Below are 18,501 nucleotides of genomic sequence, written 5' to 3'. Positions count from 1 at the left end.
GAAATAGTTTGATTGATTTATTTTTACTTCAAAGAGGAGTTCTTCAAGGAAACTTAAAAAAAATCTACAAATACTTGCTGGATGGGAATACTGAGTCAAATATAAGTAAAGTGATTTATTCAGAGTATTCAGCAATATCTTAAGAAGACATTTGCATACTTAAACATCATGGCTAATTGTTTTGAAATTGTTTGATTGATTTTTTTTACTTCAAAGAGGAGTTCTTCAAAGAAATTTTCATTATTATTATTTAGCTTTATTTAGGAGGCTTTCAGCCTTAGGCTGGTTCGCCTCCAAATAAAAGAAATTTTCATATTATTTTACAAATACTTGCTGGATGGGAATACTGAGTCAAATATAAGTAAAGTGATTTATTCAGAATATTCAGCAATACCTTAAGAAGACATTTGCATATTTAAACATCATGGCTAATTGTTTTGAAATTGTTTGATTGATTTTTTTTTTTTACTTCAAAGAGGAGTTCTTCAAGGAAATTTAAAAAATTTTCTACAAATACTTGCTGGATGGGAATACTGAGTCAAATATAGATAAAGTGATTTATTCAGAGTATTCAGTAATATCTTAAGAAGACATTTGCATACTTAAACATCATGGCTAATTGTTTTGAAATTGTCTGATTGATTTATGTTGAAGTATGCAAATGTCTTCTTACGATATTGCTGAATACTCTGAATAAATCACTTTAATTATATTTGACTCAGTATTCCCATCCAGCAAGTATTTGTAGAAAATTTTTCAAATTTCTTTGAAGAACTCCTCTTTGAAGTAAAAATAAATCAATCAAACTATTTCAAAACAATTAGCCATGATGTTTAAGTATACAAATGTCTTCTTAAGATATAACTGAATACTCTGAATAAATCACTTTAATTATATTTGACTCAGTATTCCCATCCAGCAAGTATTTGTAAAATAATATGAAAATTTCTTTGAAGAACTCCTCTTTGAAGTAAAAAAAATCAATCAAACAATTTCAAAACAATTAGCCATGATGTTTAAGCATACAAATGTCTTCTTAAGATATAACTGAATACTCTGAATAAATCACTTTAATTATATTTGACTCAGTATTCCCATCCAGCAAGTATTTGTAAAATAATATGAAAATTTCTTTGAAGAACTCCTCTTTGAAGTAAAAAAAATCAATCAAACAATTTCAAAACAATTAGCCATGATGTTTAAGTATGCAAATGTCTTCTTAAGATATTGCTGAATATTCTGAATCAATCACTTTACTTATATTTGACTCAGTATTCCCATCCAGCAAGTATTTGTAGAATTTTTTTTTAAATTTCCATGAAGAACTCCTCTTTGAAGTAAAAATAAAACAATCAAACTATTTCAAAACAATTAGCCATGATGTTTAAGTATGCAAATGTCTTCTTAAGATATTGCTGAATACTCTGAATAAATCACTTTACTTATATTTGGCTCAGTATTCCCATCCAGCAAGTATTTGTAGAAAAATTTTTAAATTTCCTTGAAGAACTCCTCTTTGAAGTAAAAATAAATCAATCAGACAATTTCAAAACAATTAGCCATGATGTTTAAGTATACAAATGTCTTCTTAAGATATTACTGAATACTCTGAATAAATCACTTTAATTATATTTGACTCAGTATTCCCATCCAGCAAGTATTTGTAAAATAATATGAAAATTTCTTTGAAGAACTCCTCTTTGAAGTAAAAAAAATCAATCAAACAATTTCAAAACAATTAGCCATGATGTTTAAGTATGCAAATGTCTTCTTAAGATATTGCTGAATATTCTGAATAAATCACTTTACTTATATTTGACTCAGTATTCCCATCCAGCAAGTATTTGTAGACTTTTTTTTTTAATTTCCTTGAAGAACTCCTCTTTGAAGTAAAAATAAATCAATCAAACTATTTCACAAAACAATTAGCCATGATGTTTAAGTATACAAATGTCTTCTTAAGATATTACTGAATACTCTGAATAAATCACTTTACTTATATTTGACTCAGTATTCCCATCCAGCAAGTATTTGTAGAAAAATGTTCAAATTTCTTTGAAGAACTCCTCTTTGAAGTAAAAAAATTCAATCAAACAATTTAAAAACAATTAGCCAAGATGTCTTAATGTTTAAATGTCTTGTTCAGATATTCTAGAATATTCTAGGTGAAGAACTGGAATGGTTTGTCACTGGTTTTCCCACCATACATTGTTAAATTATATGTAATATCATTAATGGTTGTAAATTTTGATTTAAAAGTTAATTTAGCACAATTGCTCCATTTACGCCGTGAAGTATGCAATAGTTGATTTATGATGCATTCTGGATGGTATGGTACTGGATGGCTTCCTGTACTACAAATTAGTACATGCTGGATGGTATGGTACTGGATAACTTCAGTGACATGTTTTCGTGTACCAATGCACAGTGGTCCAGAATGCAGATTTAGGTGGAATGATATGTTTTGATCCTGAAATTGAAACTTTAGACTAAAAGTCTTTTCTACAAAGTTGTTCCTTATAGTTAGGCCCTCATTTTTATGACAATGAATTCTAGGGTGGTTCCTATTATCATTAAAATCAAAAATGTAACTTTTTTGTTTGAATAAATTAAGGTATACATTCTTGGGCAAAGTTATAGCTAAGCTAATTCAAGCAACTTTGTTGAGAATAAGTTTTTTGTATCTGATCTGATCTGATCTTTGTATCGAATGTTTTATAGCTGAATTTGTTGCCTGTATCTCTTCTAATAAAAAAGATATACTCAAATATAGTAAAAAATATGAATAAATTCAAATTGATTTTATTCGAGTTTAAAAAACAACATACCTCCATTTTTTCATATTATTGAGAATAACATATGCCCTTTCAAATGCCGTAAAAAAACTTTTTTTTGTTTGCCCCAACCAGAGATATTAACATTTGAAAAGTGCATATTTTTAGTATAAAAACGTCAATAACTCTTGATCGGCGAAAGATATTGACAAACTTTTTGGAGCAAAAATTTGCGCCTTCTTAAGATCTAAAAGTTATTTCAAGACACCTTTGCTGAGAATTTCGAAAAAAGAAAACTATAGCAAAACAACTGTTTTTCTAAGAGCCACCCTAACTCAATTCAAGAAAATAGCTTTAAATCGGCCAATTTAAGAGATACAAAAAAGTTATTCTCAACAAAGTTACTTAAAATTAGCTCAGCTATAACTTTGCCGAACAATGTATACCTTAATTTATTCAAACAAAAAAGTTAGATTTTTCATTTTAATGATAATAAGAACCACCCTAGAATTCTTTGTCATAAAAATGAGGGCCTAACTATAAGGAACAACTTTGTAGAAGAGACTTTTAGTCTAAAGTTTCAGTTTCAGGCTCAAAACATATCATTCCACCTAAAACTGCATTCTAGACCACTGTGCAGTGTGTTCTAAATCAAAACCCACTGCCGGTTTTCGAGTTGATGTTCAAAACCGCAGCTTGAAAACCGAAAACCGGTGTGCTAGAATTTTGGTTTTGGTTCACGAGATCTGAACCGTGTGCATGGTGCTATTATATGTAACCAAAACCGGGTATACCGTTCTTGGTTCAGAACATTGGCAATAATTAAATAGCAGTGCTCCCAAATAGGTGAATAAATATTTTTACCAAGCGACAGTTGTTAATTCAATTTTCAAATATTTTGATAGACAATATTGGTAGCGAAGGAATTGGCTTGCTTGCTTGCAACTACCAAACCGAACCGACAGCTGCACCAAACACTCGGTACAACAGATCAGCACATTGGTTATGACTTAGAAATCCGTACCGGTGCTGTACCGGTGTTTTGCCCATCACTGATGGAAACCGCGGAAACGGTGTCCATACTACGTGGGATTTGACTTAATTGGTTACAACATAGAATATCTCGAGATCCTGACCAGATAGAAAGTTACTGTCTCGGGAAAAGTTGTTCAGAAGATCATAACCTTTTCAATAGTGGACATTAGTTAAGAACTTTCTCACTACGTAGTGCTAGTGTACATGTGAAATTCTCGCATGTGATATATCTTGAGGTATACTAGGGTCGCGTAGTAAACATGCGAAAATTTCACATGTATACTAGCGCTACGTAGTTTAAAAATTCTGTAACGAAAGTTAATTATATCCAATTGTAATCGAAATGGTAAGCTTATTTTAGCACAAATTATTTTACATCAGTATTAATTTAACTCGTGAGCAAAGAATTTGATGCATAAATATTGGATGCAGCTAATATTGTCTTCATTGTCTTTGGGATGTACGACGGAAATTGGTCCCGTATAATGAAGCAGTACTCCACCCTAGGATGAATCTTGGTTCATATAATTGCATTATTACAATTATAGCTCAGGAATACGACTTTTTGACTAACGGCTTTAAGTAAATGTTCAACATTAACACAAAATTACCTTTTCGCATATTGCCTCAAATTCATTACGGCAGCTTCCTTCTTACTCACACATCTTTACGTTACCATCAGGTTCATAAGACCGGAGTACACAGTCCTTGTTATATGGGTACAAATGAAAACTTTATATCAGCCGTAAAATGATATTTTTATGGACCATATCTCCCATCCGGCGGATAATGGTGTTAGCACACGTATGTAAGCACACGGAAAGCAACAGTCTGATGGAACTCTGGTGAACTTTGTCTGTTTAGCTAAAAATAAAAATGTCACGCATGTACAAATATCAATTTTCGTACACCTACAACAGATAACAAATTTTCTATCTGAATACTGGAAACGGTCACTGCCTATGTATACAGCCAGTCAATAAATGTATTCCAAACATAGCGTATTGGAATTGATTGTCGCCTACGTATCCTTGGTGGTTTACCATGTTGCATGTTGTATTTTATTTTTAGCGGTCCCAAGGCTCCAACGCATGGCTCACTTCCGATCCCATCGTTTTCAAAGTGATGAATTTTACACAATCGTTCGATCACTAATCGAGGAAGGTGACTAGGTCCCTTGACAGTGGCAGAACAGGTGACATTTGGATTTTTCCATTTGGATTTCTCTACAGGATTTATGAAGCAAGTGCAAAATGTTACACTCTTCACTGAGTTACCTTTAGGCAGATGTTTCCTAATTCAATAATTCGATCGTATACACTCGCCAACCCCCTAAACTGTCTATGTAGTTTGAGGATAGCGCCAAATGACATCGATAAAATATCAGAGATTAATTTCTTCCACAAGCATAGATGCATAAATTCAAAACTTATCTAGGGAAACGAATCTAATGTAGGACCAGTCAGTGCACTATAGTGTAAAGTAACAAAATTTGATCTCGCTATTAAAAAACGCGGACAGAACTATTACGACCATGCTTATAAGATTTACTCGATTGGAAAGTATGTGGAGCTGGAGGTCTATTAGCTAAAAACCATTTAATAAATCAAAGAAAATAAAAGTTCTTTGCCCTATTTTATGTAGCTTCCTAGCATAAATGAATAAATTTCTGCGAAAATCGGAGAATGCGGTAGCGTCTCATAATTTTCATCAGACAGATCTTAATGGGTTTACGCGTTTTGTACTGATTTGTTTTCCATTTTTCGCTCTGCTTCGTTACAGCCAAAAACACGACCCTCCAACGTTTTACCCACAAGATACGCAAGTCTTCCATGCTCCAGCCCGCCCAAATACACCGGACCAAGTGAACCGAGTGGAGGAAGTTTGGACGATGGTCGGAATAAACTCGGCGGAATAGGAATCAACGAGGTGCACGATGCCGTCCTACGGGGGATGACGCGGTTGCCAGGTATGTGTCGCCAAAAATCACTATGGTTAAAACGGTGTGCGTGTACGGACACGTGTGTGTGTGTGTTTGTGTTTTGCTGAATAAATCGAAAGCGATCTTTATAGGGCCTAAGTCGCAAAAAGTAAAAAGTAAATAATAGGGATATTCACTATGCGCATCGTAAACATTCACTATCCTAAAAATACTGTGTACATTGGAGCGTAATGGAAATGTACGCTTTGACGAAACGCTTTGTGAATACCTTTTAATGAATACTCTCCCAAGTGAATCACCAACGGCATTGTATCCCTCTATCTGACCATATTGATAAAATGGATTTTTTTTCGAGAAATTTACGGATGTCATTGTTTAAGTAGACGACTTTGCCTCTTATTAAAAAATATTTGCGAAATGCTTGTGATTATGAAAAAGGCTTTACCGATTAAAAATACTCAATAAAAGGATTTAAATGTGTCCACATTCTCTCATCTGCGATATTGATCGACTGCATTTCAGAACCCATAGTCAACGAACACCCAGTAACCATCTACCCCGGCAGAGCATCACCAACGAGGCGGACATCGCGAAACTTACAAAGTTCCATTGAACGACACCGAGACTTATGCCGCAAAGGCGCTTACAACTCGGATAACTCGTCATCGCAGGAAAATTCGTCACCGGAAAATAACGAATTCGAGAACAACTCATCGCTTTCGCCAACCCACGGTGTCCAACTCAACATCAACTACAACAATAATCTAATCAGCAATCGGATATTTGCCACCAGCGCCAATTATGCTCGGCAACGGCCGCACGATGACAGCGATGAGGAAAGGTTCTCCGACGATTCACTGGAAGAGTCTTCCCTGCCACCTCCGCCCGGGCCACCAACAGTTCCGCCACCTCCGTCGTTATCGGCTCCGGTAACCCCGAGTAAACGACACAGCATCGCGTGGGAGGTCAACCTGGATGATCCTGCCAGCTTTGAAGATCCTTTGGCAATACCGAAGGTGGCTGGCTCACCGTGTTCTAAAGTGAGTACAACTTTGGAACGATACATTTATTTATATTTATTTACATTTTCCAAATCATTTTATGTTGAAACATCTTAATTAAATAGCTAATGATGATTCCAATCAGGGTTGCTTGGACTCACTTCGCTTGAAAAAGTGTTTTTCGGAAATATGGAATCATTAGATGTTGTAATGATGTATTGTAACGTAATGTTCTTATATTATACAAGATGAGATTGTAGAGTATATGTTTGACAAATAATACCAGTCAATCTCGCTTTCAAAGAGTCACAACCAGCGATATTATGATTCATGAGTGTTCCCTTAGAATGAGCGCTCATGAATCATAAAATCGCTGGTTGTGACACACACTTAGAAAAATTCATGTAAATTTAGGTGCTCTGAGAGTGACATATACGAGCGTCAATTTTGACATAAAATTGAGTCAAAATAGACGCGAAATATAGCTTAATCAAACGTACTTTTTGTCGAGCAACGAACTTTTCAGTCTCGGAGCACTTAATATTATATGACCTGTTTGTTTACGTCTCATTTTTTATGTCAAAGATGGATTCCGTAACGTGTAAAATTTGTTATTTCTAAGTGAGCACTCTGAAAGCGAAATTGAAATATTTCAATGGATCACATCATTCGAGCAGTTTAAAATGACGTTTCCTACCACTCGAACTTTAACGTGGAACAATATTTTAATATTTTTTCTTCTACAACCTCGAGAAATTAGGGTCTTATTTGTAAAATGCTTGAAAAATCTGAAATTGATTGTTTCATTTCCGTAAAATCGCTGGTAGAAGGTCGTCCCAAAACTGCTCGACATTATGATTAATTGTCAAACCCATACTTTACAATCTATTCTTGTTACTTGCATGTGCAAAAAATCACCATAGCATATTATGATCTTTTAATTGAGAAGAACATTTAATTTATTGCTTACAGTAGCATATGACATTCGACTAGGATAACCATATAAAAAAAATTAAAGGAAGGCGTGATCAGAGATGTCATGCCTCAGAACATCCCGGCGGCGCCGACTGGGATTGAACCCAGGCCTGCTGGGGTGAGAGGTAATCACGCTTACCACTACACCACCGGCGCCACTAATGGTGTTACTTAATAAATGGCACTCTTGTCAAGTCCCCACTGCACAAAATTTCCAAATCAAAATGATTTACAAGGATAACAACTTGAAAAACTAGATAGCCAATGTGCAATATAAATGATAAATTGTCTAATGTGCATGATCAGCCTGAAACCGAGCGCATCAACCAGTGTGTTTTGAATAGGGAATTTGATGAGCATCAAGTAAGACGGTCTTGTTCCATGATTGTTCCGTCAATTTACGCTGCAAAGTTTGGCCAAGTTGATTCCGCAAGATCGTTCTTCACAGATGGATCACTAATAGAGGAGTCCGCTGGTTTTGGTATTTTTAACGAATTTCATAGCGCCGAATTTCATTTTCTCATGAAAATACGAGAGCTTTTAAGTGCTTTATCTTTAAGATCTTTTGTCATCACCTTTGCATGGGTCCCATCTCATTGCTCGATTCCGGGCAATGAGATGGCTGACTCACTTGCTAAGGTGGGCGCTATGGAAGGCGATATTTACGATCGACAAATCGCCTACGATGAATTTTTCTTCATTTATCGTCAACAGTCACTCGTCAGCTGGCAGAATAAGTGGAGTGAAGGGAGTTTGGGACGATGGCTATATTCGATCATCCCTAAGGTGTCGAAGAGTTCTTGGTTCAAGGGGTTGGATGTGGGTCGAGACTTCATTCGTATGATGTCTCGCCTCATGTCCAATCACTATTCGTTAAACGCTCACTTGTTCCGTGTTGGGCTGAAGGACAGCAATCTCTGTGAATGTGGACAAGGTTACCAGGACGCAGATCACATTATTTGGTCTTGTGCTGAGCATCGCGGAATCAGATCTGAACTGTACGATTCCCTTCGGGCTCGAGGTAGACAACCTAATGTTCCAGTTCGGGATATTTTGGCTAGACGCGATCTGGAGTTTATGAAACTCATATATGTTTACTTTAAGAATATTAACATTAGATTGTAAGTTTTATTAACCTTGTGTTTAGTTTGTATTTTGTACGTGTGGGTTTTTTTTATGTTTGTTTTCAAGATGAATAGAAATTAGTTCATGTTTTAGGATTAATTAAATATTTGTATCGTAAACCACATTTCAAACCTCCCTCTCCCTTTTCCCATCCAAAAAAAATTGTAAATCCCCACTAACCTCGAGACAACCGCGAGTATCCGGTCCAGCTCCTTTAACTTTAAATATAAGAAATCAATAATGTATAACAAAAATGATAACTCGGCTCTGTAAAGTTTATTCGATTGAGCCTGTACAAATAAAGTAATTAATAAAAAAAAAGTACGACGGTCTTATAGTCAAGTGTCACTACTGAGACTTGATTTTAGAAAAGATACAATTCACTAAAAAAAATCCTGATTCAGGATTTTGCCATCTTTTAAATAGATAGAGATAGATAAATAGATAAAGAAAACTCAAATCATTTTTAAAGATTCTAAACTATGAACAATCATTTTCTGAACTTTGAATGAACTCAATGGAGGTTTACGAAGATCCACACTAAGATCATAATTAAGAAATTATACACATTATTTGACTGATTTGTGTCAGTTATTTACAGATTAAAAAGATTTTTTACGGTGAAATACAGATTGAAATTGGAAAAGAATGTGGAAACACTGGGTTGACTCATCTCAATCAATCAGTCCTCGTATTGTGCTTCGATGAGGTTGATGATTTTTTCCGGGACTTTCTTGTGCCTCAGAGATACTTGTGATTAAGTTGATCGGATGGAACGGAGCGTGACAATTTGATCCATACAAGATCTTCCGGCACGGAATCCTGTCTGCAGCCGTTGCTGCCTCGCCAATTGGCACACAGTAAAGCTGCTTCTATCTCCTGCAATAATGAAGCCTCGGAGCTGACGTGAGTGATGCCGTACCCTTGGCGGATCCTGCCGTGATATTGATGGTTGGTTGGTCGTTAAAGTAAGAGAAAGTTGTTCAAAATGCTCAATCCAACGTTTCAGCTTGTCCGTGGTGTCTAAGCAACTGACCATTCGCATCGTTTACAGACATCCTCTGGATCATCCTATCACCAGGTAGTTGTAACAGCTTTCTCCCCTGAGCAGAAATCCCCGCCAAATAAGTTAAGCCTAAAAATAAACTTTGGGTACAACTGTTTCTCGGCTCTGGCAGTCTTAATAACAGTTTAAAAGATCTTGGAAAAGTAGAACTTCAGTTCTACTGAGCATGTTCAAGTCTGACCCAAATTTGAACCCAGTCGTCAAACAACCACCAAAAAATAACCGAATTTCAAAATTCCATTAAACCTTGCCCAACTATTTGCTATAGGCGTTAAATTATAACACAAAAACAGCGCATCTTATCTCAATGACATCTGACGCAAAGTTGTAGGCAACTATCTAAAAAAATCATTTTTCAACTTATGTTTATTTAAAATCTTGTCAAGAATGCTAACGTTTCTGACAACAATGGACAAAATTGACAAAAATCTTAAAACATCAACTTTTAGTAAAAAAAATAACTTTTTATCGCAACTCTTAAGCGAATCGGGTGGAAAAGCGATAGAAGTAACCTGAATACAATCGAGTTGGAGTATATCAAGCAAACAAAAATTATAATAGATAATGCAAATGGGCGTTACTACACGTTCTACTTGAACACTAATTTAAAGCGGTACTCGATGTGTTTTAGCAATAATAATAAAACATCACACCTTAGCAATTAAATGCCCATCATGAAGTTTACAGAATCATATCTCCCACCGACCCAACTGAGCATTAAAGCGAATATCCCATTACGTATTATCCACTTTAGGAAAGAGAAAATTCCCCGAGCTAAGAAATAATCATTGGAAAAAACTGGATCTTCTTAGCACGTTATTTCAAACGAGTGGAAAGCATGCGGCAACAAATAAACTACTTTCCAACTCTAGCAGTCATGCGGAATTCCTTCGAGAGCCAAGCATTCCAGGTAAGGAGCAGATATCCTCCACTTCCTTCACATGAATGCCTCATATTAGCTCCGTCGTCGCCGCCGTTACCGTGGCAAAGGCCTCATAGCCTACATCCGCCAGCGAATGAGCGAGTGAAATTAAATTCAACAGTGTGAAAATTCAGAGCGACTGTATCACAAGCTCCACCTACCCGTCCCAATTGTTATACTGCCGCCATTCAAGGACGGTCTTCCCTCTGATGATCTTCCCACTTTCCACGACGATAAAATTGCTTTCTAAAGACATAGCGGCACCAGCGGGAGATACTTTTTTTAATGAACCATGTAACGATATGTATATGATCATAGTATGGTTGTGTTTCTGGAATATTTAGGAACGGTTTGGTTGGCCTGGCGGTAGAGTTGTAAGTATGGAGTTTCAAGCAACACACATCTGGGAAGTAACCCCCACTGAGACTGGCGGTGTTTTTCATAAACCAACAAAAGTTGTGCCTATCTATCTGTCTTATTGCGCCCTTGCTATTCATGTCCGAATATTCAGTAAATTGCAATGACGTAGCTAGGATACGGAAATGCAGCCATCTATTTAGCTGAACTGTACTAGCCCAAAGTGCCAAATTGAAACAATGCGCAATTTAAATCGAAAGTAAAGGTACCAGTTGAATAGAGCCCTTTCTTCGTTACCTCTTTGTTACATGTTTCCTGTCGAGTAAAAACGTGCTCCGAATATTTCATTGGAGTGTTATTTTTCAGAAGCTTTCGCAAGGATATGCGAGCGGAATGTTTATGATAAAACGGTGATGATGACTATAATGATGTTCACTCGTTATGGATGGAAGGCCAGCTGCTGGGAGGGTTGAGCTTTTTTATGATAAAGCTTGAAGACCCGTCGCATTTGTGCCTACTTGTTTCTTATGAACATATGTAGGTATGTAGTATTTTCATGAGAAAATACGAGGAATGCTTTACCGGCCTCATGGAACTGAGACTATCCGTAAAAATAAAGTAGTGAACTGGTGAAAGTGAGGCGATAGTTTCTGGCGTATAATGTATTGCCGCCAGGTCAGCAACATATACGGATCAAGGAGCTTGAAGCATTGGAGAGGCGCTAAGAAATTCGTTATAAGTACCAAAACCAGCGAATGCCTCTATTAGTGATCCATCTGTGAAGAATGATCTTGCGGAATCAACTTGACCAAACTTTGCAGCGAAAGTTGACGAAAAAATCATGGAACGATGGCGTTCTGGGATTCCGCGAATTTCTTGAGTCATAGATAAATCAAAACTAACTGAATTGCCGAAGTCCGAGAAGCATACACGATGAGGATTATGTTGTGAAGGGCTGACATCCTGTGTTATGTACCCATAAATGTATGACATAAAACGAGTTTGATGGTTTAGCTCAAGAAGCTTTTTAAAAGTTTTCGATTACCAGTGGGTTCATAATTTCACAACGGGTTAGGAGCCTGATGGACAAAACCGATCAGAGAGTGGCAACATGCCCGCCAACACTTCAAGATGCATCGTATGAGTCGAGTGCATGCATCCTAACGCGATACGAAGACAACGATACTGGGTACGTTACAGTTTCATGATATGTGTTTTAGCCGCCAACTGGAAGCAAAAACTACCGTACTCTAAAACCGATAAAATCGTTGTCCGGTACAACGTTAGAAAATCTTGCGGATGAGCTCCCCACCACGTTGCGGTAATTGTTCAGAGAAAATTGATCCTTTGTTGGCATTTTCGTCTCAGATACTCAATGTGGGATCTCCAGGTGCATTTGGAATCCAACCGGACCCCAAGATATTTGAAAGACATGGAATAAGTGATCGGTTTACCCAAAATTTGAAGCTTCGGTTGTACTGGGCTATGCTTCCTAGAAAAAACGACCAACTCAGTTTTCTCCGTGGACCTAGCTCGATAGCCCAAGTAGACAAACTGTCTAAGGTATGCTGTAAAGGTCCTTGCAGGTCGACCCCTTTGGGCCCTGTCACAGACACTACACCGTCATCTGCATGGTGTCTCAACATGCAGTTGTCACTAAGACAATTGTCAATTTCTCTGAGGTAGATGATTATTGGGAGTAATTAAGTAACATATCAAAAATTGAGCTTTTTTCCTTGACATTTAGAGATGACGGGTCTAAGTCCAAAATATCGAACGATTTTTTTTTTTCAAACATAAAATATGCTTCTATAAGTAAACACGTGATTTTTTGAACCTAAAGGCCGAAAATGTTGTCCATTTTGTGATATATTCACTAGTTCTCGAAGGCATAGGGTTGTTCCCGCATTACATATTGATCTTTCGCAATCAGCATCCTTGCGGTGATAGATGCAGCGTGAGTAAATATGAGAATGAGAGAGAATGAGAGAGAAAGAGAAAGAGGTACAACACTAGAGAGGGAAATAAAGGTATACCTTGTTACAGTAAAAATTTCTTAATAGATATTTGCGAACAAAGAGTTGCGAAATAATTTCGAGATAGAAATAAATTTACCATCGTAATTTTGCATAGGAAGTGTGGTTGAAGTAGCCTTGATTTCCACCAAGTTATGGAGAATATTGTGTTGAAGAGAATGAGAACTGACTGTATTTGAAATGTGATTCTTAAAATTAACTACGATAACCGTCGATAACACACTAATCCAGGCCTCCATCGTTCGGTAAATTTTGAACAACAGAACTGTTCGGTAAAAGTTTAAAAATCAGTGAAAAATCCAATTATTAGAAAATTTATTCTGAACTTGTACAGAATTTGTTCTGTTTACCCCATTTATTGATGAAAAATAAAATTTATAAATTTTCTTGATTTCTCACGCGTAACGGTCATTTGAAAATTTTACCGAATTGTTCTGCTGTTCAAAAACCCGGTAAATTCCTACCGACTTCGGTGATCTGAATTAATTGTGAACGTTAGCGTTAACGTCTGCAATGGTGAATTTGCATTTCTGACGTTAATGCTGATGTTATCGACAGTTATTGATTAACAACCCTGCTCATGACTACTTTTCAACAATTGATCTTTTCATCAAGTTATTAAAGTCATCATATTATCCTCTCCTCAACCAACATGCCAGTTCTAGCAGGTTCCTCTTAATGTTTTAACTATTTAGGTCAGCGCTGCCCAACGTGTGGCCCGAAGGCAGGACGTGCTCTCGGGATATCAGCAATGATATCATTATAGCCCAATTTTATTTATCGTTATGAATTTTAGCCCAGAATAAATGAGAAATAAGCAAAATGCATCTTGAAGCAAGTTTATCGATCAAAGATACAGCCATTTAAAAAATCAAGTTTAGAAAGGTTGTGTAGGCCTGCTTTAGGTAGAAGCAACCGTCACACACGTGGTATCTACGTGAAGTACTAATTGGTCTTGCCATTATCAATGAAAATCTTCACGATATGGAACGACATAGTCACTTCCCTTTAAAACTTGGTGATCAGGGGCCTTATGAAGGAAGTCGAAACGAAGCGTTTTTCGTATAAATGTATGTTTGAAAACAGTCGATAATCGATTTGGTGGTCTTAAATAATCACGCTGCAAGAGATATCATGATGATTGAAAATGGCAATGGAAGCATAAGTCGAAACAAGGATAATTTCCAAAACCTAGTGTAAATTTAAATCTTCATAAACAAAATCTTCCAAACATGACATGACATGACATGAAAAGAACAATTGTTGATAAGTACTTCTAATACTTAACGTTGAAATCAGATCACATTTCAACTATTCCCCCAAAGGGATTCTAGACTGCTTCTACCACATTTCCCACTACCATAACACGAAATCCTTTTCTAACTCATTGTTTGCTTGAATATCATTAAAGAGATGTTTCTGGAGCAACAATAGAAAAGGACCCATCAGCATTTGTAAGCAAACCGTTCTAAGCCGCCCACGCCCATAAACAGCATAATGGGTTAGGGGAAAGTTTCCCCATGCATGATTATGCTGTTGGTTTGCGTGGGTGGCCTTCGGTTTGTGAGGAAAAGGCTTTAGAATCGTTTGTTCAAATTCTGATCGGTCCTTTTCTATTGTTGCTCCAGAGTTTACCTTCACCTCGTTTTTCTTGTTTTCTATCTATCTTTCTCTTCCATTCTCTCTTATTCACTCGCATTATCATATTTACTCACGCTGCATAAAGCACTGCAAGGATGCTGATTTCGATAGATCAATATGCAAGCATAAGTGCGGGAACATCGCTATAACATATTTCCCAAGCAACACAATTTGTCATAAACGGGTTTACATAACTTATTTATGACAATATCAGCGGTAAACATTTACGTCTAGTCACTTAGGTACAACTTATTTATACCGAAAAAAGCGCAAGAGGTGGGATCTATATATAACATATGCTTGACTTGCGCAACTTATTTATGACTATAACGCAACCTACTGTATTGGACATGTTGTAAATTAATTTCATCATTCCTAGGAAAGGAATTTGTTTATCATCAATTTACACAACTTATTCTTCAGAAGAATTTTATCGTGTGAATAAAGTACCTAAACTGAGATTCCGTACTGCAAACATTTATGCGGTTACAAATTTATGGTAAATCTATACATTCTACTTCTAAAAAACTCATTGGCTCTCAAAAAAAGCTTAATATAATAAATTGAATTGCATAAAAAATCCTGGATAAAATTCCCCAACTTTGCAAAAAACAAAAACAAATATAATATCAACTTTCTTTTTCAATTATCTTACTTATCTCTTTTACAAAACGTACATGTGATGTTGAAAGCACAAATTAAATGTTTTTTTTTTTTCATTCTATACATTGCTTCATTGGTCAGCCATATTGTAGTGCAGTTTGTAGAATGCATTGAGAAATTTCATAATTGTTATCAAAACATGTTTATAACACGACAAACAAGAATATTACTTGTATCGTATATTGAAGTTATAATTAGGGATGGCAACTCTCAATTGCTTATTCATAACACTTTTATAACTGATTGTGTTTGATGAAAACTTGCTAACCTTATATACAACATGTTTTCATATGTCATTTTTGGAAACATGAGTACAACTTAAATATAACTTATTAATAACATGTTATAAATAAATTATATCTCAGATGTATTCATGTTTCTAATAATGACATATGAAAACATGTTGTATATAAGGCTAGCCAGTTTTCACCAAATACAATCAGTTATAATTGTGTTATAAACTGGTAATTGAGACATGTAATATCAAATTATAACTTCAAGATAACAAGTGCTTGTCAGAAAGGTTAAATACTTCACAAACAACAATACAACGCGTCTAAAACAGGATGTTTTAGAAGCAATTAATATATAACTTATTTACAACTGGAATTTTTTTATTTTTCATGCAAGATGTTGCAAGTGTTACTTGGGTTATCTTGAGAACAGAGCTGGTAAATATCACGGCCGTCATTTGACAATGAGAAAACAGGTCCTCGTACTATATCGAGACGAAACTACCTATCATTAGCTTTCTTGTCATTTTCCAATGATCAAGCACTCATGAGAATAATCTTATGCGGTTTTCACATTAACATTTCTAACTAACTTTGATGAATTTAAGCAACCAACCGTATGTAATCGGTAAAGTGAATACATTATTATTTCCTCGGTACGATTAAATTACGATGATCTTAACACCGTCACGTTCTTTCATGACAAAAAGTTCGATGAGATTTTGAAGAAAATTTCTATCATCGTTTTCTCATCTGATGATAGTGACTGAAGTATCTCTGTAAATATCGCGTGAGATCTTTCATTGAAAATGACATATGCCAGCCCTGCTCGAGAACCAGTGAAAATATCGCAAAATGAACTAAATTTTCGCCCTTTAGGATCACAAAATCACGTGTTTACTTGTTATAGCATACGTTTTATTTGAAAAGGTTCATCTGTTGACATTTTGGACCTAGACTCCTTTGCGCCACCTATAAATGTCAACGAAAAAATAATCATTTTCCACTTGGGAAAACATGTCACCAAACAATTTGAACAATAAGCCCCATCCTAATGTTCTGGGTACCCGTGGGATTGTGATCACAATCTAATAAAAAGGCAATTTTATATTTTATTCGTGTTGGAAAATCATCATCCATGGGTGAATTAATCAGGGTTTAATCATTTTTATATTGTTCCCATTTCATCAATTCCTAACCGGTTTGGATGATTTATTCTGGATTTTAAAAGCATAATATTCTTATATTTTTTTTTTAAACTCGTAACTACGACATGGGTTCAAAACAATCTATTATAAATCGTTTTGATCGCACGACTTAAATATTTTACAAAGAATGTTTATCAGCTCAGCAATATAACGAAATATTTTGAGAACTAATCTATCACTTTTTCCATAGTAGTTTTCATATGAAGTGCACTCTCAAGTTGCTACCAAATGAGCTCAAATTTTGAGAGGATGGTCAAGATCTGATTTGAAACCAACTGCGACTGAAGTAAAATTAATTATTTAACCATCCTACAATAGTACCTAAAATGAGGACGATAGAAACAACAGCTGCGTACATGAAAATACTCTAAAAATTGCATGCATTGATTTTCGGATAAAAAAAAATCAGATCAATTTCTAATAATGTGTTCAAAGGGATAGAAAAAATAATCGAAATAATCTAAAGCAATATCATAGGATACAAATCTGAGGATCCACAGGCAATCTTTGGTATTGATATGAATCGATAAAGTTGTTTTCTTTTGGTTACAACGATAGATTTTCAACGGCGCCGGTGGTGTAGTGGTAAGCGTGATTACCTCTCACCCCAACAGGCCTGGGTTCAATCCCAGTCGGCGCCGCCGGGATGTTCTGAGGCATAACATCTCTGATCACGCCTTCCTTCGGATGGGAAGTAAAGCCGTTGGTCCCCGGTTCATGAGTTGATGGGTCGATAGGTAGGGTCCAGGTGTGGGAGCTGCCTTCCTGGCACGTCGGTAGCATTGGTGCTCAGCACGGAAAACAAGATCGACGGAAAAAACAAACCAAAGGAAAAAAAAAAAAAAAACGATAGATTTTTCAAAATGTGCATAATAGTTTGCACAACTTTTTCTTTAACTTCAAACAGATTGGGAGGAAACATTGGTAAAGGTACACCGGGGCAAGTTGAAACACGTGGGAAAGTTGAAACGGTAGCTGTATCTCTTACTGGAAGTGAATATTATTTCTAATCTAGTAGATTACGGTACTACACAATGCCTCTCAAAAATAATTACAGTGAATATTCACTTCCGCTAAGAGATACACGTACCGTTAATGATTTTTTTTTATGTATCTGTGGAACACACATACGCCCTTTTGAACGATTAGTCTTGAGTTAGATCCCAGATAACGAAGATATGCAAATCTTAGAGGAATCAGTTATGTTATTTGCTCAATTTCCATAAAGTTGCTCAAAATTCTTTTAAAAAATTTCAATTTTTCAGAAATCAAATCACTAAAATGCATGTATCTCGGCGATCTGTTTAGTCAAATTCTTCCTTGGACAAAAATAAGCTACATATAGTTTTCTCCAAAAATATTCCATTTGCAATAACGGCAAATATTAGGAAGTCCCTTTTTGTTGAGCAATTATAAATGATATTGTTGAAATTTTGTTTTTTTTTACCATAAAAGTACTTCAAACAAAAGAAATAAACTGTAGCGACATATATCAATACCAAACTTTTTTTGATTGGGACAAC

General features: G+C 35.8%; 1 protein-coding gene across 14 annotated transcripts in view; it reads left to right on the top strand.

Annotated features, from left to right (window-relative positions):
• Positions 1–18,501, top strand: part of LOC135701740 (mucin-2) — a 426,987-nt gene that overhangs the window by 335,846 nt on the left and 72,640 nt on the right. For all 14 annotated transcript variants that reach the window (XM_065222640.1, XM_065222645.1, XM_065222643.1 and 11 more), the window contains 2 exons: positions 5,592–5,778; positions 6,274–6,791. In XM_065222640.1, the coding sequence (XP_065078712.1) occupies positions 5,592–5,778; positions 6,274–6,791 (705 nt within the window). The remainder of the gene's footprint in view (positions 1–5,591; positions 5,779–6,273; positions 6,792–18,501) is intronic.

Source organism: Ochlerotatus camptorhynchus, unplaced genomic scaffold (genome assembly GCF_037179485.1).
Source record: "Ochlerotatus camptorhynchus isolate MF236.1 unplaced genomic scaffold, CSIRO-AGI_Acam_v1.1 ptg000176l, whole genome shotgun sequence".
Taxonomy (NCBI): Eukaryota; Metazoa; Arthropoda; class Insecta; order Diptera; family Culicidae; genus Ochlerotatus; species Ochlerotatus camptorhynchus.
Note: the sequence above shows the minus strand (reverse complement) of the source record. Positions and strands in the feature narration are given on the sequence as shown.